The sequence below is a fragment of the Colias eurytheme genome, chromosome 7, assembly GCF_061535395.1.
Source record: "Colias eurytheme isolate Ceu_HAF_F1 chromosome 7, ilColEury1 Martin Lab GWU primary, whole genome shotgun sequence".
NCBI classification, from domain to species: domain Eukaryota; kingdom Metazoa; phylum Arthropoda; class Insecta; order Lepidoptera; family Pieridae; genus Colias; species Colias eurytheme.
Window position 1 is genome coordinate 5,207,985 of NC_142986.1, and position 27,997 is coordinate 5,235,981.

The following is a 27,997-nucleotide window of genomic DNA, read 5'->3' on the forward strand; positions in this document are numbered from 1 at the left end:
TCGTCAGGAATTGAATACGCGCGAAATTGAAAATGTTTGTATTTGCACTTTTTCGCGTTTCAATTCAGCTGCGTCACGTGTGACTCTATTTGTTAACGCCAGGGAAAGTAATTAATTTTTATTGGATTTTTTTTCGCTAGGAAATTTAGTTACTGCGCCGAGAAGTGAATATACTATGCGCATGTGATGAAGCTCGATCGCGCTCGTTGATCACCGATTGTTTGTTGCGGTTGTAATATCGCTCATATTCGCTCACGGCCTTGTAAATTTACTGATCCCGGCTAATTTATTATTGAGTATTCGTCGGTTTTTGTTTCAATAGTTTGAATAGCTTTTCATTGTACAGAACGTAAATAGTAATTGAAATTTAAAGTGGGTCGTGTTGTGGTCGGCGCTGCACTGAGTTGGCTCGATGGATATGTTCGGTAAGAGTGCGTAGAAATTAACAAGAGGAATCTGCTCATCAAAAGTTAAGCCGTTACCTGACAGAGGGCCACTATATAAACAACATGAGCTAATGAAAAACACCCACGTCCCACGACGATTGGTGAGCATTTCGGTGGAGGTGATAATAAATATGCATAGCGCGTCTATCGCACATCCTCTGTGATTAGTAGATGGGGGGAACGGTGATAGGACAAGGTGAGTGATAGCGGGGGTAAGGAACTAAGGTACCCCCTAGCTAATAAGGGACGTGTCTCTGTAGTGTGGAAGGAATGCCGTGGATATTGCCAATATAGGGAGTTCACGTGCGTGCTTTTGTTTCTGTCATTGTTGTGCGTACAATAATACTGTATTTATCGGAATACATTTCAGTTAAATATTAATTTTGATCTTATATGATATTAATACATCTTACTTTCGCTTATCTCTAATCGTATTAACACTTTTAAATCTGCGATCCGAATAATTTTTTTAAAACACATTGAGTCCAGTATAATTTAAACAACTTCAATCCAACTCAACGATTTTTATGATACTTGTACTGCTACAAAATACCTACGTCAAATTTAGATATTATCAAAAATAATTTACTACTATATCACCATATTCAATAAATACTTGTTTGAAATAGTTACGAAGAAACTCGAATATGCACTCTACAGATACAAAAGATAGGTACGAGAGATTTAGTGAGTCTTGTGGGAAGTTACGGGTTTAAGAAATGGGTCCCAAGGTAAAGGGGAATGCCCTCTACATATACCTTTCGAGTCATATAATATGAGTGTGTGTGTGTGTGCATGTCTGTGCAAGGGATACTCGTTATCATTTATTATGAGTGGGAGTATACCAAAAAGTCGTGTATTGTAATGACCATGTAATGACGCTCTACATGTATTAAAATAATGACCTAGCTGAAGGTAGAAAGGCTAAACAGATTTCGGCTTTCAAATTGTTATTAAAACAGCGTGTATTTAAATACGTCAAAACGAAAAAAAACAATACATTTAATAAAAGCTCAACACAAAAATTTTAAACTGCCATTACCATCGAGCCGAATCAGCAAAGTTGATCCCTCCGCAAATATTATTACACAAAGCAGTGCACTGATTCACCTCTTGCGGTTATATTTATTGTTATTGCGCGTAGATTGCGAGCCGACGTAATCAAATTAGGTGCCCAGAACAGTCCTAAACAAATTTCAATTTCCAATTATTTCCCCGCACGAGTCGGAGTATCATCCCTTGAGTCCTGGTGACTTATTGCAACTCGCTATGACCATTACCTATTCAAAATAATTTGCGGTATAGCAATCTGTTTGATTAAATCCGCCCTAATAGAGCGTTTTTGCTAGTAATCAATTATTGCTACGTTCTTGCTGGTAATCACTTAATTATTGCTTTAGGCTGAGGTAAACGATAGGGTAATGTTTGCAAGCTCAAACTTAAACTCGAAATATTAATTTAAAATAGAATGCCTGTTTAGCAAAGTTTTTCGATAGTCATATTAAATTTATATTATTTTCTTTTGAATTGTCATAGAGCAATAGGTGTGGATAATATTATGTGCACATTGCATGTATATTCCGGTAATTCTTATTAAAAAGTTATGTTGTTATAATAATGAAAATTGCATTAAGATTAGGTACTCAATGAAAATAAAATCCTAACTAAGTCAAAAGTTTACGTCGAAAGAACTACAAATCTTATATATAAAAATGAATCGCAAAATGTGTTGGTAAGCGCATAACTCGAGAACGGCTGAACCGATTTCGATAATTCTTTTTTTATTATATTCCTTGAAGTACGAGGATTGTTTTTATGTGGAGAAAACGTAAATATGTACCACGGGCGAAGCCGGGGCGGACCGCTAGTTATACAATATAAAAAATTAATAAAAGAAGCATTGTAAAGCTTGATACTCACGAACACTTGAATTGAAAGACCAATTGCAGCGGCACTATTTTTATTGATCATGTAAGGCAATAAAAGAATCGAAGGCGACTTTAGCCTCCCCATATACTTTTGCCGGTTCAATGAGCATAAATTGCAATAGGATTCCTCGCGGTGGATGCCCCCAAATATTTCTTGGAAACCACCCTTGTCACTATTGCGAACAAAAGGTGCAGAGATTTACCTGGGTCCTGATCGGTTACAAATACTTATATCAACACGAATAGTTTGGCTCTTCCATCCTCAAGCTTATTTCACCACAAACGGACACACAAAGTACAAAAAATTCAATAGCATAAATAAAATCACGAACGGAAATTAAATTTTGTTTTGATGAAGCAACGTACAAATCATAATAAACAAGAATATTTCTTTCTTGAAGCAATAAAGTACATGGAGACTAAATACATCGCCACTAGACTGGAAGATGCGATCCTATAATTGAAGTTTACTCAATTCGCTGCGTTTGCTTAAGATTTTATGTAAATTATTTTTGATGGCGTCGAAGGCTTCAGTGGAGACGGCGAGAGTAAAATACGAAACATTTTTATAATAAAATCGCGAGAATGGAGTATTTCTACGTGACTGTTGGTAAACTATGGAGTAATTACGCGTTTATTTTTATTGTTTTCTATAATGAACCCACTTCTAGTGGTAGAAGCTCTAGCTTCTACTTGGTGAAGTAAATAGAAAATAATAATCATATTAATATTATATTCGCGTACAAACACTTCAAATTGGGTCGATCACATTTCCTGTCTCCACAATTTAGTCCACAACTCGCCACAAAATCTCCACGATAGCGGAAAGTAAGCAATTTTTTACACTGTAATCTACACCGGTGACAAGACAAACAGGTATCAATATTGAAAACATCTCGATATTACTTCGGCACCGGTGAGGGAACCGCACGTGCCTGCTCGAGATTGGAGACGATTACGCCTGATGGCTGTTGCACGTAACTGATTCTTTGGGGCTTTCTAAGTTTGTAAGAAATGTGCAACGTCGTTTTTAAAATCACCTTTATTACTAACTCATAAAAAATTCTTATACGTGAATGATCAAATTTTTTTTTTTGAAACATTGTTATGTTGGAAACACAAGCAATTAAAGCTTTGGCTTTAGTCTCATAATGAACCTGCTATATAGAAAAAACTGTATCAAACGATACAATAAAATTGCGAGCCAGTCATATAGCAAAGAACAAATATTAACGCATGAGGAAACATTAAAAATTAATAGCCTTATAAAGCTGTCCAGCAACATTTCAATGTTTTTAAGTAAATATGTGTTCGTATTCATTGGATTTTGCCTGCTGCTTTCACGTCGAGTGCAGTCAAAATAAACATCTCATTTAACTTTATAATTCACTTTTTTCCAGTTTATTATAGAGTGCACTTTCATAATAATCGAATATTCACTAGCATATTAATAATGAACGCAGCTCCTTGATAGCTTAAACCCTTCTGTTTATAGAGGATTCAGATATTCCATCTTTCAAGCACGAACCATTAGCGTAGCAAAGAAAATCTGCAATCTCAAGAGATTGAAAATCAAACAATGCGAACGTTCGAAACATAATACGATCTCTTATTAAGACGCGAAATGTGGCATTAGAGGGAAATAAGGGAAAGACGCGATACATCGACTCGGGGGAACGAAACAAAATGTTTATAGAGTACTGCAAGGGGTAACGCCCGTAATAAAATTTTATACACCTTTATATTTCGCCGAACGATGAGTTGAGGCGTGTGTGAAATTATATACGTGGAGGTACACGTTGTGCCCAAATTTACAGCTTTCATCTCGAGGTGTAAAACGTAATATTGTCCTTATTTATCCGACGACAAAAATTCCGCTCCGGCGTATATACAATATCCAAGAAAACAATAACCTCCCTTTATTCTGTATAAGAATGATCCTCGGTAATGTTGAAACACTTTAATTAATCCTAAAAGCTTTAAGAAAATTGATCCCGATGGACGGAAGTAACGTGTTACGTAAACAAGCAGCCCCGAGGCGTTCAGACACTCTGTCCCGTGTCGGAGACACCGTTTTCCTGCGAGATAATTTATGTTAATGAAATTCACATTACCCTATTTCCTATTCGAAGCCTTGAGTACGCTGACATGTTTTCATAGCATGTTTATCGTTGTATTTTGGTCTTATTATCCCGCTTTTCCTGTCACTATACTTGAACCCCTTGGCATCAAATTAACAACAATACGGGTTATCATGAAAACTTTCCCGTTCACTTTTCAAGCCTCGTGCAGATCAAAAATAATCGCTCTTTATTTATTTTTTCAGCATTTAATATTCTTTGACGAGAACTCAATTTACGAGCCGAATGAAACTGATAAAAACGAACATAAAATATATGAACATTGAAAAACTTAATCAAGTCCACAAAGCCATAACAAAAAGTTGAAAATCTGTTTTATCGTTTTCCAGGAAAAATACTGCAATCACCGCAAAACCTTTTCGAAACTATTACCAACCACGTCGGTCCTAATAAAGGTTCTAAAGTTTTAAGAGCGCATTTGTAAAAATACGGTGTCGCAAAAGTTTTCTTTATTAGTTTCCCCCCTTTAATCTGGCCAGGCGTGTCTCAATGTCCTTATGGCGAATTTTCAATCTGAGTCTGGGCGGAAGCCAATAAGAAATCAACTATTTGTTCCCTGATTCCTGTGCATCGATTTGAGGGGAACTCGCTTCTTTACGACTTCTTTTACGATTGGAGGTGCATTTGAAATTAGTCCGCGCCGTCGAGAAAGCCTTTTCGTGTCTCCGACATGAATGGTAAAAGGATTACAATAACGAACAGGCTAGATTTCTTTACTGTTATGATACCCTTTTTGTCTGTGTATATATTCATTACAATTTTCAGATAAGTACTTCAATTTTACTTATACTTAGGTATAATAAATATTAGGTTGTACTAAGTACTTTTTTATAATTTATAATTTGGGGTGTCATGGCTGTATAACACCTAACAGCCAAAGCCAACCTCACCTGCTCGCGGTGCACCCTGCTGATCGACGAACGAGGCTCTGGCGATCAATTTACATAGTGGTAGAGCTACAGTTGCTTATATACTCTGTAAGTAGCACGAATGGGCGGTAGCTCGTCCGGGGTAGAACCACTGTCACGCAGAACACCGGCGTGAAGTTTTTATCTTCTTAAAAACGTTTCGCAAAGGTCAGCGTGATAACCGGGCGCCCATCTCTCCCCCCCCCCCCTAAATAACTATGGCAGCGAAATTAAATAGATATATTATACCCCAGGAGGGTACCAGCACAGATTGTGCAGGAGAATCCCTCCCTGAGCTCTCTGGTTCAGGCTGCCCAGCGTATTCTGGGGTGGGCAAAATTTCGCTCAAATCCTCTTCCCGGGCCAATAAGAAGAATCGCCTTTCCACACCCCTCTCCACACTACAGGTGGATTTCTGTAACGTAAGGGGTCTGCACTCGAACATAAATTCCATTCACTATCACCTGGAATCCACAAAGCCGGCGATGTTCTTCTTAACGGAAACACAAATCTCCTCCCCACTCGATACCTCGTATCTTCACTACCCCGGCTACAGTCTGGAACATAAGTTCCTGCCGCGTGCCGGTGTATGCGCGTACATCCGTCAGGACCTGTGTTTTCGTCGCCTTGGGAACCTTGAAGTCAAGGACCTTTCAATCTTCTGGCTGCGTATAGATTGCGACGACCACCCGCGCATCTATGCGTGCCTTTATAGGTCCCACAGTGGTAACACGGAGACAAACAAACTTGTGGAGCACATCGAATCCGTGACAGATCACATACTCCGTGAGATCCCCTCTGCTGAAGTCGTGATACTGGGCGATTTCAATGCCCACCACACAGATTGGCTGAATTCTCGTACAACCGACCATGCAGGGAGATCTTTTTATGAGCTCGCCATTGCCTATGGTTTGACACAATTGGTGCCCTCACCTACAAGAGTGCCCGATGTGAAGGATCATTTGCCTTCCCTGTTAGACCTTATGCTGACTTCCCACCCTGAAGGCTATCAGGTTACTGTCGATGCACCCATCGGCTCGTCAGACCATTGCCTAGTGCGGTGTGAAGTGCCAATAACGTTCTATCACCGCCCTTGTGCGAGTTCTCGTCACTTGTGGCACTTCAAGTCAGCAGACTGGGATGGGATGCGCACATTCTTTTCTTCGTATCCCTGGGGCAGGGTTTGCTTCTCAGAAAATGATCCTAGCGCTTGTGCAGAATCTGTCACTGATGTCTTGCTGCAGGGCATGGAACTCTTTGTTCCTAGCTCTAAGGTGCCCATCGGTGGCAAATCAAAGCCCTGGTTTGGTGGTTCCTGTAAAGCGGCTGCTCGCTGGAAACAGGAATGCTACCAGGCCTGGGTTACAGGATTAGCGGCTAGAGACACAAATTCCAGTACCCTCAAAAAGAAGTTGAACTCTGCCTCAAGGTCATTCAAAAGAGCAATTGCAAAAGCGAAGTCGGAGTATATTGCCAAACTAGGTGATAAACTAGCCCACCTTCCTTCTGGAACAAAAGCTTTTTGGGCTCTCGCCAAAGCCGTTCAAGGCAATTTCTGTCGCCCATCTTTTCCATCTTTACACATGGGAAATGACCGGTTGGCACACACTGCAAAAGAGAAAGCCGATCTTCTGGGCTCTCTTTTTGCAGAAAATTCCACATTAGAGGATAAAGGTAAATTACCGCCGCACATACCGCACTCTACATGCTCTATGCCGGAAATACGTTTCACGCAAAAAGCTGTACGTAAAGCCCTTCTTTCTCTAAATGTGAATAAGTCATGTGGTCCCGACGGTATTCCCCCCATTGTGTTAAAGATGTGTGCCCCTGAACTGACTCCAGTTTTAACGCGTCTCTTTCGGTGCTCGTACTCTTCAGGCATAGTCCCAAGCTCTTGGAAAACCTCTTTAGTACATCCCATTCCCAAAAAAGGCGATCGCTCAGACCCGTCCAATTATAGACCTATTGCTATCACCTCTCTGCTCTCAAAGGTAATGGAATCAATTATCAATCGCCAGCTTCTTGAGTTTCTAGAGGAGCGCCAGCTGATTAGCGATTGCCAATACGGTTTCCGTAAAGGTCGCTCAGCTGGCGATCTTTTGGCGCTCTTGACTCACAAATGGGCGACTGCTATTGAGAGCAAGGGTGAAGCTTTAGCAGTTAGTCTGGACATAGCGAAAGCCTTTGACCGGGTTTGGCACAAGGCACTCCTATCAAAGCTACCATCATATGGGATTTCCGAGAAATTGTGTCAGTGGGTCACCAGTTTCCTCACAGAGCGGAGTATCAAAGTCGTTGTCGACGGTTCGTGCTCCGAATCTAAGCCTGTGAATGCTGGGGTCCCACAAGGCTGCGTTCTTTCTCCAACTTTGTTTCTTCTGCATATCAATGACATGCTACTATCTAGTGGCATTCATTGCTATGCAGACGACAGCACTGTTGACGCACATTATACCGGCCGATGCAATATTTCTCGGGATACCGTTACTGAGCACCGGAACGAACTTGTGTCTCAAGTTGAGAACTCTCTTGAGGAGATCTCCAATTGGGGTAAACATAACCTTGTTGAGTTCAACCCAAAAAAGACACAAGTTTGCGCGTTTACCACCAAAAAAACTCCCTTCGTCGTGTCTCCAGTTTTTCAGGGCATTCCCACCAGAGTCTCAGCCAGCATTAGTATACTTGGAGTCGAAATATCGAATGATGTCCAGTTTCGTTGTCATCTGGAAGGAAAAGCTAAGCTAGCCTCCCAAAAACTTGGTGTGCTCTGTAGAGCGGGACAGTATTTCACACCCGGCCAACGCCTACAACTTTACAAGGCTCAAGTCAGGCCGCACATGGAATACTGTTCCCATCTCTGGGCCGGAGCACCCAAGTATCAGCTCCTTCCTTTTGACCGAATCCAGCGACGAGCTACACGATTAGTGGACGACCCTCGTATTACTGATCGGCTGGACTCTTTGGCTCTCCGTAGAGATGTTGCATCTCTCTGCGTATTTTACCGCATCTACCACGGCGAATGCTCTGACGAACTGTTCGGAACAATACCGGCTGCTGAATTTCACCATAGAACTGCTCGCCACAAGTTGAAATATCACCCTCAACATCTGGACACTTGGCGCTCTTCCACCGTGCGATTTAGGAGGAACTTTCTTCCACGCACCACTCCTCTGTGGAACGACCTCCCGAGCTCAGCATTTCCGGACAGATACGACTTAGGGTACTTCAAAAAGAGAGCGTACTCTTCCCGAAAAGGCCGGCAACACACCTGCAACCATACAGGTCTTGTGGGTGATTATGGGCGGCGCCAATCATCGCAATAATCCGGTGACGCGCCAGCTCGTTTGCCCGCTACTACATAAAAAAAAAAAAAAAAAAAAAAATAATTTAAATTCAAGTTTTTCCTTCACAGACATATTTAACCCTTAATGCACAACTTAAAGATATCGAATGTCTAAACAAAATGATAAAATAAAACAGTCGGTATGAAATCGACGAAGTTTTTCCATTGCATGCATTCAGATGTTTACCTGCTGTTTCCTGTTTTTTGTTCAACTTTTTAGTTCAAGGCAATTGATATACTTTTCTTTTTGTTACAAAGTTACAATTCGATTGTGCAGGTGAAGTTGTTTCGTGCGCGGTGAATAAAACAAAGCACTTTTGTCCTGCGCTGTCAAATCTTTGACAACGTTTTTCGTATTCAAAGTCTTAACTGCAATTTTGAGTGACACTTTACATCTATTTGAAAATAAAATGTTGTGTTGCCGTTTTGATATGTATTACGAACAAGTTATAGTATGCATGAAAATTGGTAGAGTTTTGATCGAACAAACAACAAACTTGTTATCAATCGGATAAATACAGACAAGGTTAAAAAATTGAACTAAAATATCGTCGTAAAAGCTTGCGTAGTATAAATACTTCTATACAAACTTAGTAACGCGTGTGTTTTATAATTACCTAGACTATTACTATAACAAAATTCTATTCATATTTAACCAACGAGGGTGATATAATGGCATACTTCTCATGAGCACGTATAAGTACTGATGTTAATAAACTTAATAAGCTTTAAAGGGTGGAATTCAGGTAATCTGTCAGTTTCACCGGCTTTATGAAGCTACGTATTAAATAACCCGCTACTTGTCTCGTCTTCAAATTAATATTCGCTCTTGCTCATTAAAGAACATTATCCGAATTAATGTATTCACGACTAAGAGTTATTTGACATCATAATTGTGTATTTTTCTTTTCACACATACAGAGTTAATTAATTTTATTTATAAACAGTTCTATGAATATGATACGATTTAATAGGCAAATATTTTATGTAAGTCTTGGCATTCCATTGTATATTAAGAAATAAATTCAGTAATAAAATCTTTAGTATCATGTAACTTACCAAGTAGACCGTAAAATAGTTGATGTCAATTATCCTATAAAATTGAGAATGCTTCCCAATTTTATGAACGTTAAAGCTTATGAGACGTGGGGCCTATCAATTCAAAAAGTATACTTAGTTTAAAATTGTAGCTCAGAGTGTGCTTTATTTTCCAATTTACTTTTGAAGATCGTTTTCAATGTTCAATGATGCATAACTGATGAGTTTATTAAGAAAGTGAAGACTGAAGATCTAAGATATATAGGCCCATATAATGGAGAAAGCTTTTCTTTATAAAGTGATATATTTAATACTACAGATGCCCGGAACGTTGTCCACGTTCTATAAAATTATATGACACATTTTTTTTTTTTTGATATAATTCTTAAATAACTGTGCATTGTTACAAATAAATAAAACATAAACTCTGAAACGTACTAGATTTGAAAGACATGGGTATAATTTCTTTAAAAGTATAACCTCGTAAAGAGGGGCGCCTCGGGAGGAAGACTTAATACTTTATTACGTTATACGTATGAGATTACTTGCTTTTCTTTTACGACATTTTTAATCGCTTCTCCGTTTCCTTAATTGACCTTTAAGTTTCTTAGTTATAAGCACTCCATAAATAGGTACTATGTTATAAATTAAACAAGTGTATTACGTATTTCATTTTATATGTATCTATATTCAGCAAGCAATCCGAGAAAAAAATATTTGCTATTGAATACTATAACCTAATTTTAATCGTAATAATTTAAATAATTTTAAACACACTGAATTTTAATCAATTTTAGTTCGTGGATTTTGAGAACAGCAAAAAGCCTTTAAAATACAATTAAGTTAGAAAGTGAACTATTTATATAAAATAAGGAACGTTAACAGAGGAAATGTTGTAAATAATCATTAAAAATACAGACTAGTGTAACTTTAATATAAAACTCTTAAAACATCCATCTTTCATTCATCGCACCGCCAGTTTCTTTAATTACTTCTTCATATTCTCCAGCTTCAACTTTGTAGTTACTAGTGAATCTAAAGATGGAAGCAAATTTCAATATGTTATACGTTAGGTACAACCACAGAACTGTATATTAAAGTTGAAACATTTTAGAGGTATTTCTCCTACACGTGTCCCGATTAACTCTCTTAGTATCTTCTTACTTTATAGTCTAAGAGTTGTTAAAATAAAATAAATATTTAGTAATAATGCTCAAGGAATGTTCTTCAGTAGATAGTAATCTTATTGAAGAGGAAATTAGGGAATAAATCTTTTCTTTTCACAAATGACTAAATTAATTGTACTAAAACAGCTTTCGTAGTGTTAGTGATACCCTTATATATTCCATCAAATCTATCGATTTTCATTAGTAAAACGAAGTTAGTGACAGTAAATTGATCATTATACATTTTTTATACAACAAACGGCAAATTTAAACGATCATAACGTATTATAAATTACTTTATCATCTACATTATTAGTATAATTAATAACCGCAGTACATTTTTTTGCATTTAGTAGTTTCACTCACATTAAAAAAAAAGGTAAGTACACATTTTTCATTCAACAGATTTTATCGCCACCTAAGCAATACAGAGAAATTGCATTTTACTAAAACAACGTAACAAAATGTAACTAGCTCTTAGACCAGCCGCGTATTCATAAGATCGTGACTAAAATTTCATATTATAAGCAAGTTAATTTAGTCTCGGTCGGAACTCTGCAAAGCCCGTACTCATTAGATGTGGTACATGCACTTAGACCTAACCTTGTCGAATCAATTACATCTGAGTTGAGGGGTTACGTAACACAATTTACGCATTCAATATTAGCATGTCTTTTAGGCTCGTGTCGTATAAACGTTAAACAAAATTATATTAATAAAGAACTTTGTTCGGTTACAATAAAATATTTCATAAATTATATTTCTATTAAATGTCAATGACCGAGTATAACACATTTAAATATAATAAGCACAGTTATTCCAATGTTAGTTCAACACAAAATGTATATCAAAATAAACGAACAATGTAGGATCATAGCTACAATGATTAATGATTTTATTTAATGAGCCTTCTTATAAAAAGCTAGAACTAAGCCTAATTATTTCCTAGTAAAACGAAGGTCTTTTGTCGCCTAAAATGTTCGTAGAAAGCGCGATAACCCCTCGAAGCACAGCGAATTAATCAGGGTAAAAAGCTAACAGGCGAAGTTTTCATGTAAGCCAATTGTTGTTAATCTAATCGGTGCCTTGTAATATTTTGATATACAACAATTGCCAAATGAAAACGCTTTTCTGTCCTCTGTAATCGCCATGTAATCCATCAAGGGAACGACGTTCAACCGATTTGCGTACAAACATACTTATTGTCACAATTTTGTGAGCATGATTGATATTTCGGGATTATCTGTTCTTTTTTTTCTTAAGTGGATATTTTGGGCTGGAGCTTTTAGTAAGATTTGTGAAGTATATCTGAAAAAGAGGTCATTTAATTAATCAGGTTGTACAGTAATTCTTCTATTTATTATTAATTTTAACAGCTTCAAGTTCTTACTCATACAACTAATTTATTTAATCAGGTTTCTATTTTGTTACATGGATTACATTTGGAATAAACTCATTTCCTTTGATAATAAGGCTCTAAGTGTAAAATAGTTATTATCACATCGTTACTTATCAACAGGAAACACGCTTTAAGATATAAACAGTATTCAAAACACGAATGCTTACCGCAACTGCGTATTCAAATAAAAGTGATTTCAGTATAACCACAGTTGGTACAACTGTGGTTGTGAAAACAAAAAAACTTTCGTTATGATATCCTTGACCAAAATAGTTTGGGCGATAGTATCTTTACAATTTTCTTGTTCAGGCTGTTATGACCCCCCTCCCCTTCGGCCTTCCCCTCCTCTGTACCCGGTCCCCGCTGTCCACAACTCATGCGATAAAACAATTACCCCAATGAAGCTTAGCTCCACGTAAATCCATGAAAAGGAAAACTTTAATGAGATTTCATTAAATATGCAAAGGCCTTTGTAATTACTCGCGGTTAAAAAAATATTCGGTACCTACTTCGACACCCACTTATACTGTTGTTTGTTTTATTTTTCTTTAATTAGGCTTACATTTAAATTCCTTGTTAATTCTATTTGTGGATATTTAAATGAACGAATAATTTTGTGTTGAAAAAGCTTAAGCAAAATTAACAATTTATAAGCTTATAAAAGTTTCTAAATATTTTGTGACATTTATTCCGTAAAATTAGTTCAAATACAAAACAAATATTTTCCGAAGTAATGAAATGCGGAGGCGATTAAATATTTAGAAATTAGTTAGAATGTTTTTTTTTTTCGTTATAAACAAAGCTATTGAAATCTAGCAATCAGCAAGTATTTAATTGAACGCTTCTGTCATAAAAAAGAGCGTGTGTGCCAAGCACACGTGTCAGAAGTGAAACTTCTTGGCAAAATTCAAAGATACCAAAAACGTTGCCTTACTCCATGACGTGACAGTATTGCTATGACGCAACCTTGAAATTTTACTTTCAAGTTTCAATCTTCAGTTCTCAACCTTCATTCATACCTAATTTGAATATCATACCATAAAAGTACAATCATTTGTATTATTCAAACCTCCTATCGCGTTATCGTTAACAATAGTACCGATACCGCAGCCCGGCAGAATATAAACAAAATACAATAGGTCATTATCAGATTCCCTGTTCAGATGTCGTGTTGGCTAAACAGCTCGCGTGTCCTCCATCTTGATATACCTTACCTCACGCTAATTATAGTTTCGCTTTGAAATATACGCCGAGTTATTCAATTACTACATTTATTATACATGGAAATTTTGTGTATTAGCCCCGATATTCAGGTCTAAGATTGGTATTTTTCTAGTTACAAATATGAATAAAAAGTCAGTCTTTTGTGACTGCAATTATTACCGAATATTATTGCAGTCTAAGTCGAACCGCATACCTTCTTCTTTTTCCTTTTAACTAAATTACGAATTATTTTAACGGACAAGACATAAAAAACCTAAGCAGATAAACTGATGAACAGACACAATATATTAACTCTATAACACCCCTCGTTTGCGCCAGGGGCTAAAACTTGACATAGTTTAACCAGATGGCTTGACCAGTCTCTAATTTACCAAGTATAATTATTGTAATTTGATCGATAAACTATTTTACAACTGTGACTCCAGCCCATAGATCTATTTACGAATAGATTGTACACAGAAAATGATAAATATAAAATGCAAAAATACTCAGTAGTCCGTACTTAATAATAAGAGCCCCTATACCGCATTTTCAGCAAATAAATTCATATAAAAATTGTATAATTTAAAATTAAATTTGCATCAGCAAATATTTACCAAAGCACTTTTAGAATACTTAGACACGAGTGACGACGAAACTCCAGACTCACGTATGCAAATTGGTGATACAACAGTAAAGTCCCAGCGGCGTCGGGTCTGCGCAATACTGATTTCTGAATTCGCACCTGCACTATTCCCACGTCCACACGTCACATACCCTATTCAAACTTCATTTACATCGAAACATTGTCAACGAAACAACTTTGTCTTTTTGTTCCTCTTCCAATCAAATTGGGCCGTCCTCAGCTAGGAGCTAAAGTAGGTCGCATTTGCCTATTGTGGAAGTAAAAGGTATAGGCTAGAGGTTACATTCGTCTGGGTGCTTTTAGTTTACTTTTGTAGATACGATCATATCTCTGCATTCATAGCTTTATTATAATTATTAGATGATATATTAGGAAAGAAAGGTAGGTACTATAAATATTAATTTAGAAAAAAAGACTACTATACTTGATTTTATGTATTCCATGAACCGTTTGAAAGCTTTATGAATGTAAAGATATTCTTTAAAACTGATTTCAGCTTCAAGGCGCATAGTCCCAAGCATGCCTCGAGAAACAATTTTAAAATTGGAAACATAACACGTCGCGAATTTCTACGTATAATTTTTATAGAATACTAAATTTTCACTCGTCTAGTATAAAAGACAGTGACGGGTGGCTTCGTGAAAAATGTATTCCGTAAGGCAGACGCAAATAGGTGAACACATTGAAAAGTCTTCCGCGCCAACTCGTCTTACGGCATGTCAGAGGAGACGTTTGGGTTTTTTAAACTTCACACTCTGCAGCGCATTTACAAAGAGCGTAATACTCGCTCGTACGTATTCTTTAAATACACTTTTCACTTGACTTATTTCATTCGTTTGTAGACATTCATATTCGTAGAATTCGGTTCTGTAAGGGCATTTATGTGTCTGATAAACGTCATAACCGAGCAAGCGTAAATATAAATGGCGTTTGAAAATAATTCCTTTCCGTGACAATAGTGAGTCATGTTCCAAAAAATGTACATTTTTCGAAAAGGATGCTTTTAATTACGATATTTCTATGAATACGTTAGACGGAAAACTGTTTTAACTCGCGTCACGTGGCATTTGCAGTTAGTCGTTATACGTTCACTTTTGCATTTTTTTCGTTTCCATCGAGATTGTTATTGCTTGCAAAACTAGTGAATGTTTGGTGCGTGACTTTATCCACTATTGGCAGTTTGCAAACACCAAATAAAATGATAAAACCTATGAATATAAAATATATAACAATTTTGCCGATCTTTTTCAAGCTCAATACACAATTATTGTCGTCTGTCGTATTCATTTCGATTACTCATACCTAATTTAATTTTGTTATTACATTAAAACAATTACACGTTATTAAACTATATGAGTGAAACAAGCGTTCTTAATATATATTAGAAGTTAGTTACATGCTCTCAAACGATAAATAATTAACTAGTTATGTACCTAGTCAATAAATTAAATTATTTTTAATTTAATTTTTCTTTTTCTTTTCAGATCATGTTCGGGAATTCTCGTGCGGCACCCTGTACTACAGGACCTTCTTTGTGGACACGAAGCGAGATGCTCTATATGTTGGAGCTATGTAAGTACATATCAATATTTATTATATATTACAGTAAATTGTATGCTGAATCTATTAAATTGAATTAGATATGTGATAAGTAGAAAATCTACTTATAATTTATACTATATATTGTTACCATTTTATATTTATTCCCAGTCAATGCTTAAATTGTACTAATACATATTGCGCTGAATGAGTTTTATTATATACATTTATTTCGTATTTGTCAATACAAAAGTTTTCCAACAATACTGCATCGTATCATTTTGTACTGAAGACGATGTTCAACAAACTTTCATTATAGTTTTGTACGAATGGTATATTACCAAGTCGATACGAAACTATTTTCTGTAAAACAAGTTAACATTATATATAAATTGATATACGTTATAAATTATAATAGTAATGGAACTTAATTCGATTAGTGAAATAAATATTTTACACATTGTTTGTAAATACAACAATTGTCTATTGCTTAATAAACATTTCATTTTTATTAATTGTCTTTTTCTTTCTTACAGGGATCGATTATATCGCCTCAATATGAATAACATCAGTGCATCGCACTGTGATGTAAGTACTTGTACACTACACTTTTACATAACAATCTGAACATCAAAAATGCACCACTTATAACACATCAAATATAACACTTTCAAATTATATAGGTCATGAAATAGATTTTTTTCTTTTTAATATAAAACAACTAGCTTGCTTGATAACTAAACAATAATTTATCTTCATATATTTTCATTACAAATCAGTTTAACATACGACGAATTTTTGTCATGTATTTATTTTTATTGCAGAGAGATGCATTAAACTTGGAACCAAGCAACGTAGCACAATGTGTGTCGAAAGGAAAATCAGAGGTAAGCGCATTTCATGTATATTTACATTTACTAAATACAAAAAGAAACCTTAAAGATTCAGGTAATCATACAAATAGATATTACAAAAAGAAGCTTAAATTTCCATTAAAATTGTATTTATCACCAATACTAATATTAAACAAGGTTAATTTCTGATTAGTGAAATCTCACAATCGCCTACAATTAAAAGTTTCGCATTCTATTCCTGTAATTTAACTCGAAACCGCCGGGTCAAAGGAAAATTAAGAAAAGTTAAGCGAGGAGACGTGTTGCTATTATTATTTCATTAAATCAATAACAACCCTTTGTTCTCCAGTAAATTGCACACAACTAGCACTATTTCCGTCAAGATTTAATCTCATTTTTAACGGTGAGCGGCGGGAAGCGGGCATATTTCATAGCGGGAGCTTAAAGCCACGCTCTACTCGCTATATTAAGGCCGTTAATTTTGATTTACAATCGCTACGTAGGAGCAATATTTGTTTTATTTCCCCGTTACACCGCGGTCTGAAGATTGGGCCGATTGCAGAATTACTGCACTGCACGATCCGCTAATCCGATAATCACCGCGGCAAGGCGTTGTTGATTTTTTAATTTAATAGTAAAGTTTCATTTCTGTTTGAGTTTTAAGTGATTTTGACACGTACAAACACACAGAAACGTAAACACGTCTTTAAGGGAAAAATATTAATAACTATTTGATAATAATGAATAATATTAAAATCAGCTTTTTATTTTTATTTTAAAGTTTTAATATACCTTATCAAATGTACGCACAATATAATTTAAACTTTACGTTCTATTAGATTTAGATCATAGTTCGTAAAATACTAATATTACATATAGAGGTATTAACCTAATCAGATATTATCCACAAATATCTCGCATCCAAAAACAACAAACGTAACCCGACATATAGACGAAAGCAAATAAAAGGCGAAACTTTTATTACAAGCGAAGCAATAGACCACATGCTACCCGCTCGTACTTTTGCAAGAGAAAAAATAAATTCCTTTTATTAGTATAAAAGAGGGTTATAAAAAAGAATTATTTTCGAGTCTCTCACCTCAATCGTGGATGAAATGGCTACTCTTTGAAAGCTATAATCAAAGTTTCGCTGTCTACGAGTTTCCTTTCTCTAAACACGCTGTCGTAACATGAAAAAGGCTGGGGATCGCCGTCGGCACATTCTGTGAGGCTATCGGCTTGACACTCTTCTTGTTGTTTTAAGTCATTGTTCTTTGTGATCGTATCGGGAAAATCGCTGGATAAAAGCTTGATTACAAATCTTTACGAAAAAGTATGGGATTAAAATAACGAGACGGTGTTCTTGTCATAATCTTTGGTATTATATTCGACGACACTTTATTTTTAACTCAACGCTATTAGAGACTCGTTTATTTACCTTGTAGTAACATAAGAATATTATTAAATGTAAATTTTGAAGTACATTGAAATTATGCAATTGTTATGAAATATAATGTTTAGACTTTAAACATTGCTAACTTAAAATTTCTTCTGTTTGGTTCAGAGAAAAAAAAATGATGAAATACGTTTAAATTTTTTTTAAGTAATATTTAAATTTTCCTCAAAGGCGACTTAGCCATCGATTGTTAAAATAAACGAGCACTTCATTAGCATTGCAAATATGTTATATCTACCCCCAGGAGCCATTACGTATAGAAATATTGGTGCGATTCCTTGCTTAAAACCACTCAGAAGAAAAACGCGAGAAAAAGCAAAGCCGGTCGTAAATCTACTTACGTACAAAGTGGCGAATAATTAACGAAATGGACCAATCGAAAGCATTAGTTCGAAGTGAAGTTATGCGAGCGCCCGGCTAAGTGCCGTTAAAAGAAACTCAGACGTGAGTCTGATTGTTCTGCTTAATTCTGATTGTTTCTGAGCGCAAAACGCTTCTGTTCGCGTCAGTACAACGGTTGAACGTTCCGAGTATATTAATCCGATAATTACTTTAGAACAATCTCTCGGAAAGTTACCTCCGAGCCTGAAAGAAAGTGTGGCATAAGTTTTTACGGGAAAACAAAGAACTCGGCCTAATTGTTTATTTTCACGCGCCTATTCTACGTGAAACTACGAGCTGGGATTAATCCGGGAAAGGGAATGAACATTCTGATAAGCTGCTTTAATAATAGAATTGTACTACAATTAATTACGTGCATAATTACACAAAAAATATTATTATATTTACCATTTTTATGTCAAAATATAATTGCTTTCTTTCATTTTAAGTAACTTATAAGTAGGTATGTAAACAGATGTGTGTGGATATGATTCTTAAAATGTAACATTTATTTTAATCATAAAATCAACTTTAACTGTAACCTGCATTTGAGATCTAAAACAACTTAATTTAAATGTTAAATTATTACAATAAACTTAAAAGATAATAAGTAAACTGTGGAACAGAGACCCTCTACATAACATTAACAAGTAAACAAATCTTTATCATTTCCACCCGACTGTTCATAAAATCAAAACCCAATGTCCGCACAATGGTACCTGGATACCGCAGTGACGTGGAGAAAATTAGTTTCAATCTCTCCACCGACCGCAGAAGCCGCGTATCACTGCAGAATATAGCTTTTGAAATATCACAAAAATAAACATATCGTATATTAGTATGCGCATAACATATTGACCCATTTAATCGAAACTGTTTGCTCAATCATTTACTATCAAGCCTTCAATGACTCGTGTGATAATGTTAAAATATTGGATGGATTTTTAAGAGCTTCGTTTGCTAATCAGCTATATTATTAATTATATTTATAGTACACATTTCAATCAATTCGTTATACGTAATTCAATATAATACGTAACAATTCTGAAAAACGCACGCAACGAAAAATCGGAGTAATTTGTAAAATTAACAATAAAGAATATATTAAACAAAAAACATTCTATATACAGATATCGTCTGTTTTATCAAAGAAGTTGGAGCTGCGGCAACTGAATATTCATTATGGCGCGAATTCACTTATGAAGTGAAATGTATTGAAATTATTTCAAGCATCATTTTGTTCACTAAAACGAGCAACGCACACTCCTGTCACACGGAATATTAATGCCCCGTTCAATATTTATGTTGGACGCAAATTTACATAATCACGGCCAGTGAACGTTCACCCACTCTTTGGAATTACTATTATTCCAATAAAATTTCGATGCATCGAATATGTGCGGTTCCTTCATTACGTTACGCTTTATCACGGACATCTCTGTAACATCAGCTATAGGTACGCCATGAAATTAATGCCTTCAGTCAACATAATTCCACCTATAAACACGTTAAATCTTATCAGAATTGTATTCCAACAGCAATTAATAAAACTATTGCATTCTTATTTTTAAACGAGTAATGTGAAGTTGAACTAAAAACAATGAAATGTATGAAGCTTTCAAATTTAAATGTTATTTTTTGTTTTAGCACTTCGATTGCAGAAACCACATACGAGTGATCCAACCGATGGGAGATGGCTCACGGCTATATATTTGCGGAACGAACGCACACAGCCCGAAAGACTGGGTACTATATGTAAGTATCTTTGTATACAATACTAATATCTTTAAATATACTACAATATACTGTACTGTAATTCGTAATTACATTTAGTTAAGTATTTTAGAACCCTCTTCGTCAACAAAACCTAAAAAAATAAAATTCAATATTTAAGCCTTAAATAGCCAATTCTTTTGATTGTTTAGCTATTCAGTCTTTTGATATTTATGTGTCCTTGCATATACAATAAACAAAAATAATTTCCTGCTATTTACAAAATTTGAATGTCAATTTAAACTTAATGTAAACCACTGACGCTATCGTCTTTGGCACTTTTTTGGCACGCTTACGTAAACGGGAAGGCTATTATCTGTGGCACTTCTTGAAGTGGTCCAACATGATGTTGGACATAAGCCAAAGACGCAACAGATCTCAACAGGTTTCAGTTTTCACATTAGTCAGTAAATAAAATAAGACATATCGTGAACGAAGCAAAAGACAACACGACAGTATACAATGAAATAGCTAAAACAGAATTGCATAAATCTCTTTTTAAGGTCTACTTTTTGCTGCGACTATTACAAAATGTATCTCTGAATATACATCCAATTTAAATTACTCGTTTTCATTTGTATCGTTATTTTTAAATTACTCCACTGCGACTATAACCTGTAATCCAGTTCCACCCATACATTTGCGGAGATTTATGAATGTATCAAAAATACAATTCGCATTATGGTCCGCTTGAAGCTTAGTGAAAAATGTTTAGAAATCCCGGAAAAGATTTCCTTATTTGTATGTTCATAACGCATCACGTCTCACAGCTCCGTTTCAGCAGAAGATGCATCCGTGAGTACGTAAAGTAACTTCACGCTGGCAACCGCGACAAATTTCACGGATACTGATTCCAAATGACGCCATAAGACGAGAACAGATTTTTCTCGACGCTGCTTAAGGTATTTCTAGCTGAAAGACTCCGTAAAGACGACATCCAATGACAATTTTATTCAATGTATTTCGAATTTCAAATTTTAAAGCACGTATCGTATTTTACGAACCGCTCGTTGATAAGTCATTTCCATGGATTTTTAAGTCGTAAAATGAATTTTCACAATAGGTATCGAAAGCAGGCCGCCATAAATTTGCTGAGTTCTCTTCACCTCTCACTTTCCCTGCTTTTGGCTTTTCATATAAAATTATGATATATCGCTCTGACCCCTATCACGCTATATCGTATTTTACATTGACTCTTGAAAACCCGTGACTCATTTTAACACAACATAAGCTTCAAAATGATGAAAATATATTTCATGTTCATATGCGAATTGAAAAATACTTCATAACGTTACTTATTATTAATAATATATCTACTACAAAACATAATATTCGCCATGTCCTAAAATAAAAAATCGCCCAAATCGAATTTCATTTATAACAACCGCAAATCGAAACCAATAGCTGTTATTACACGGTACATAAAAATACAGTTTTGTGACGATAAATCGTATTAAAAGTCAAAAACCAAGAGCGGGAACGTTGAAAATTGAAAATATATTACGTTTGTGGGGAAGGAAGTATTGAATACGATCAGATACTTGCCGCCGGCCCTACAGAGCACTGCTGCAACAGAGATAGTGCCACTCATAAACAAATTAATTTCTGATACTACGTATTTTAGTATTTTACATATCTATTAACTTTGTCATCTGTGCTTTTTCTGTGTGAAAAAATCACAAAAATCACTCACAATTCACTCAACAATTTATGTAGCTATTTAATAAATCGAATAATCAAAATATTATGATAAAGAAATGTGCAAATCGGGAAAATTAATTTAAATGATTATACACTTGAAGCATGAGTAATAAATATCACAGTATAATCTGTCGTTTGAGTAATGCGTTCGCTCCCTCCGGGGTAAGGGCGCGTCAGTTTCAAAAATTGAGTGAAATCACATGTACGCAATTGATAGGGCTCAGGGACAGGCACGCTGATACAAACCAAAATGTTTCATATTGGCTGCACCAATTTATATCTATTCTATTGCAAATGGCGGTTTACGGTTCGAAGGGAATTCGAAACAAATGACGGATGCGATTGCGTTCCCGGCGACGACGCGCAATCGGTTTTCATTTATTTTTCATATTGTATTGGAGCAAGTCGCGATAAGAGTCGTCTGTAAACAGAATTCTTTGGGACTTTATTTTACAATTTACATCGAATAAATAATATTTAAATTCGTTCGCTTGCAATTTATTTACTCTGTAGACTAAAGTTTATTCGCCTATGCAATAGTTATTAAAAATCAACAATAGACAATGGACGCATAGCTTATCGAAGTGAGAAAGAGCAATAAAAGGGAAGTGATTCGCTGGATCGAATAAAACAAAGGTATCGTTTGTTACCGGTTGCCGTGCATAACAATAGGACAATTTGTATAGCAGATTTAAAACACATCGCATTTATCCCGGCCGAATGAATGCGATAAGCCCCGCTTATTGATTGTTCCCATTTAAATTGAAAACATTCAACCTGTTCCGTCACACGTGCTAAATGAAGCGGAATTATAACAATGTTGTTACATTTTGATTTTCATCAACAAAGCTATGGTTTTTTTTACAAATAGCATTTAATTTTACGAAATTCAGTTATAACTTAGATATTTTGTGTATCATAATTTTCCGACTAGCAGTAAACGTCGTCGATTAAAATTGCATAGTGAAATTACTTAAAATGTGATTGAAGCAAAATGCAAGTACAACAAACTACATGCCGTAAACGATTATCCCACCCGAGCTAGGTGTGATACACTAGTAAAAGCGTCATTACCATAATTATAACGAGCACCACGACGTGTGTGAACTGTGAGACCACTTGACAAAATCACGTTATAAGCCATACAGGGCATTCAGTGGACGCTTCACAGCACTTGCTTAATCATTTTGGTGTCTGTGAACAGAGTTTTACATACGAAAGCGGCTCGAGTGCTCGTAGGACTAGTTTTTGTGGGACAAAGGTGCGAACGATTACAAGAATGTACCGTTTTGAGTGACAAAATGCAAAATGTATAACGCCGTTGGAGTGCATCGCTTATGCAAATGAATTAAATTTAGAATAAATTTTAATTTTAAAATAATATGTTTGTTTATGCTTTTGAGTGTCGGTATGTTAGTAGCATTCCCTTTAGCATTTTTAAGTATTCTCATTAAGATTCTCGGAGGTGCATTGCACATGAGTTTATGGCGGAAACTTGGTACCGCTCGTGCGGTTGTTTTCTTACATTTGCGAACGGCAGCTGCTTAAAGAAAACGTCGTTGATATGCGAAACGCGAAGCAAAGTTTATATGGAAGCGAGCGAATTGAAGTTTTTTTACCGTCTTAATAGAATAAAATTTTTGCTACCGACAGATAATGGAAGATAAGCTCATGTGTTTTTTTATTTTTTTTTTCCCATTACGTAAGTTTATTTTAAATAAAACTAATAAGTGAAGTGTGAAAATATACAAAAGTATAGAACACTTTTGCACGCCTCATAAGCGAAGCGTTGAGGTGGGTACTACTGTCACTTCGCGCAAAACATCTGATTTTTCAAACTTAAAATGTCTTTATGTATCATACATTGCACTTGTAAGATAATACATACACACACATATTAATAAAAAACACTATTTTTAACATTCATGATATTTTTGATGCCATTTTTGTTATTTAAACTAGTTAAAAAACAGTTTAAAAAAGTTCTGTCTTGGACGTCCGTGTGTCTGTATGTGCGGAGGATTTTCTTGTTAACACGATAGCGACCGAAATACTTTACTAATCGAGTCTTTTTTTTTTCTCTTACGCTTGAGTACCTATGCTCAGGAATAGAAACCCTTTCATTTTTCAGGGTCTGAATCGATGTGGTTTAATTGTTATTAAATAAACAAAAATAATAATTAATAAATAATTATTAAAAAAAAATTATGAGGCGTGCACTTTTGGATTTTCCAAACTTTTTTTAAGTCTAGTATGCACTTATGAGGCGTGAACGTTTTTGTAATATTATAAAAAAAAGACGTGTAGCACTCGGGTACTGCCGCGGTAAAGCTATGCTATTGCATAGCATGCCTTCAGCCCTTCAAGCCACACCTCCGTGTCCGTCGGAGTGGGGAGCGTGAGGTTTTTTCGTTACGGAATTTCTCGATTCGGTCCCCACGCTCAAGGCCCGCGATAGAAGCTATGCAATAGCTTAATAACAACATATACACAAAATTGTACAAAATTAATAAGTAAAAGAAGCACTACCTACAGAATAGGTAATTCATTTGTTTGAAATATTGCTCTTCTTACAATTATAGACTAATTACAAAACCATACTTCAAAGTAAGTCCCTCTTAATGAGGATAAGTATAAATCAATCCAGAAGCTAAAAGCCATTCAAAACTTATTTTAGTCGTATGAAAGTTGGTTTCAATCGATTCGCGTATATCAGACGCCGAACACAGGTGTGGTTTCGTCTCATTCAGAATTAGGATCCAATATCTTTGCTGGAATAGCTATTGTTTGCTTTGTCATAATAATAAAACTACGAGTGAAACAAGTACATTTAACTCACGTTAGTTTTTACATCATTTAAGCTTAGAAAGTCGTATAAGTACTTTAATACCTTACTGACTATGCAAGATTAATCTTTATTGATAGTTAGTTTATACATATTGACTGATAAATACTACAAACAGAGAGTTTCAATGGCGAGTATTTGAGTTTTAATAATTATTTTCAAACATCCACCGCCTTTATCTCATCCATAAAGAAGCTTACACTTAAACTATGTTATACCGCGGAATTGCTGTCGCTTATTTGAGTTGAAAGGACAAACTTTTAAGACGAACTTAGTCATGCAAAATCTTTGTGCAAATAACCGAGACGATCGAAACCTCTTAGCATAATATTCAGTATAAACTTCTATAGAACTAACTAGTTATTATGTGACAATTTCATATTGGCCTTTAATCATTAGCTGTTAGTGACACGCTTGCCAAAACTTTAGCCGTCTCGATATCTTGCAATTTAGATTTGCTTTGTGTGCCTGAGATATAGATCAAAGGGGTTGTTACTCTAAAATGTAACAATAAATAACGAATTTTGATTGTCATTTAGCTATCACTATTATACAATAATTACAAAATTAACCTTAAATAAAAGTAAAAAAATGAAATTAATATGTACATAAGCATTAAGCAGATTAGTTTCATATGGAAGACCATAAAATTAACATGCTCTATAATGCAAAACATCTTTTTAATATTCTCTAGCTTTTAATATAAGCTCATGCAGTTATTAGACGTATATTTAGAAGAGAAAAGTAATCAATGCAAAAAATAAAGGCGATAGAAAATAATCCGTATACAATAGGTAGAGATATTAGCGTTATACATTATTAGGTAAATATTGTTAACGGATAACGAAGCTTAAAATATAAACATAGAAAACTAGAAAACTGAAAAAAATATACAGAACAAAAGGTAACATTTAATTATTAGTATTTCCTAAACAAATTTAATTATAGATAACTAAGATTCAATGAAGCTTCAAAACTTCAAAATATACACAATAATTTATTTATTCACAAATGTTTCATAATTTGTCATATCAAAATTTCGAATTGATTTAAATTAAATTACATAATTTCCACGACTCACTATTACATAACATAACTAACCACTTCAGCAACTTAATTATACTCTCATCATTCGATTACATAACTATCAAATTGTCTTAGAAACCGCACCAATTTCGGGAATCTCTAAATTCTTAGTCTGAGAAGTTAGGAGACTCATCCATATTCAAAATGTATTGGAGAGCTATCATAGTCTGTCACGTTAAGGAACGTATTCAGGTGCGGGCTTTTGTTCTATTATAGCTTATCGATCGTATTTGTAAAGGCTCATTCCACTTTTATGGCTTTACGATGAAATTATTCAATCCTAAACTGGGTCTACACATATCTTAAGTTAATTGCCCATAAAATTGTATGAGGACAATGGTTCATTTTTACTTATATCAAGAGACAATAAAGATCCTTTTGATTGGTACGTATTTTTTTAATAAGTAAATTTTATTACCCAAAAGTATACCACATTAAAAACAAAATTAATGTTCCCAAATTCTATTTCACAAAAAACAGCAACCCTTTTTCCTCATTCCTAAACATGGAATCATAAAGTTTGTCACGAAATAAGAAAACATTAAAATTCGTGAGGCAAACAGATGTAAATCCTTGGGCTGCCAACTTTCACTCAATGCGTAATCATTATCATCGCCGGACGCTTCATTCCGTCACTGAAAAGCTTTAAAGATGGTAATTTGGTAAACAAACAAAGCAAGGGCCTAATGAAGGTTGCGGGTGTCCACAAACTTTCTTATTCTGCAAGGGGAAGCCCGCGAGCTCTTCCGTCCGATCCATTTGCTTGTTTATTCTGGGCTTACTTTCGTTTCGTTTTGTAAAATAATGTACCTACTTACCATCTTGTTTGCAAAATTCGTTCTTTGACAATTGTCACTTTCTCACCCGTTGGAAACATTAGATAATATATGGACAAACAATTTTTCAAAAGTGTTCTTATTTAACATTAATGTGAATTCAATGTTAAAATACTGACAAAAGTTCAAAGAGCAGTACATTCGTTGAAAAATGTGTAATTTAATATTGACTACATAAGTAATAAAAATAAATAAATTGCCATGTTGATATCTCAATAGCGTACTCCATTACAAAGGTAAAACCTCAAATTATCTTTAAGTTATGGCAAGAAATGAGGAGACCCGCGTCGCTCCCCGGGCGGTCGCAGCGGGCGCCACCTTATGCCTAATTTAATTCTCAGCTTATTGAAATAAAAACGACATAGGTTTTCGTCAGGTGCCGGGAGGCGTGCGGGTCACAGGTGCCGCCGATGGTCGCGGCATCGTTAAAATTTACATAAAGTCTCAATCCACGATGTCGGGTGCTGCCCACCCCACGTTTATGCTACATTTAGTAATTTTATGATAATTTTGAAAACGGTCCCGCCACCCATCGCATTATACTAATAGAGGAGACCGCAGGACGCCCATACGATGTCGAAAATATTCAAGCGTCTTTTAAAATAATAAGTTTCGGTCGATAAATCGCCGTGGAACGGACATGGATTTAGGTAAAATTAATAGCAGATGTGTTTTCGAGTGCGGAGGGCAGTTACGGCAGACGCATAAATCCACTTGTTCGGTTCAAAAATGCCTTTGATTAATAGCGCGTAAAATCAAAGTGTTTGCGCGTAAAATTTTTAATATTTAACTTTTTACGGCCGTCGGGACGAGGGTTCGAAAGCAATTCCATGCAAATGTCTATTTACGCGTTGTACAGGTATCGGGAAGGTGGCGATAAAAATAAACGGTATTGTTTTGTTGCAGTCGAATCTGACACACCTGCCTCGGCACGAGTACGTGCCGGGGATCGGCATGGGCGTCGCAAAGTGCCCGTACGACCCCGCCGACAACTCCACCGCGCTGTGGGTGGAGAGGGGCAACCCGGGATCCTTGCCCGCATTGTACTCGGGAACTAACGCCGAGTTCACAAAGGCTGACACGGTCATTTTTAGAACTGACCTGCACAACTTGACCACGGGGCGCCGGGAGTTCTCCTTCAAGCGAACACTTAAATACGACTCCAAGTGGCTTGACAGTAAGTGTATTTAATGTCATTTTTATTTATAATATGGCTTTATTGTATTTTTATAAATAAAAGAAAATAGCACACAATAACAACCTACACTTTAATTAGAGTAAGCAAAAGTTTTTAATTAATAGCAATAT

At 35.6% G+C, this 27,997-nt stretch overlaps 1 protein-coding gene across 2 annotated transcripts in view; it reads left to right on the plus strand.

Moving 5' to 3' along the window:
* Sema2a (Semaphorin 2a) overlaps positions 1 to 27,997 on the plus strand; it is a 248,737-nt gene that overhangs the window by 197,280 nt on the left and 23,460 nt on the right. For both annotated transcript variants that reach the window (XM_090104080.1, XM_090104079.1), the window contains 5 exons: positions 15,703 to 15,790; positions 16,294 to 16,345; positions 16,582 to 16,644; positions 20,096 to 20,203; positions 27,596 to 27,866. In XM_090104080.1, coding sequence (XP_089960206.1) covers positions 15,703 to 15,790; positions 16,294 to 16,345; positions 16,582 to 16,644; positions 20,096 to 20,203; positions 27,596 to 27,866 — 582 coding nt within the window. The remainder of the gene's footprint in view (positions 1 to 15,702; positions 15,791 to 16,293; positions 16,346 to 16,581; positions 16,645 to 20,095; positions 20,204 to 27,595; positions 27,867 to 27,997) is intronic.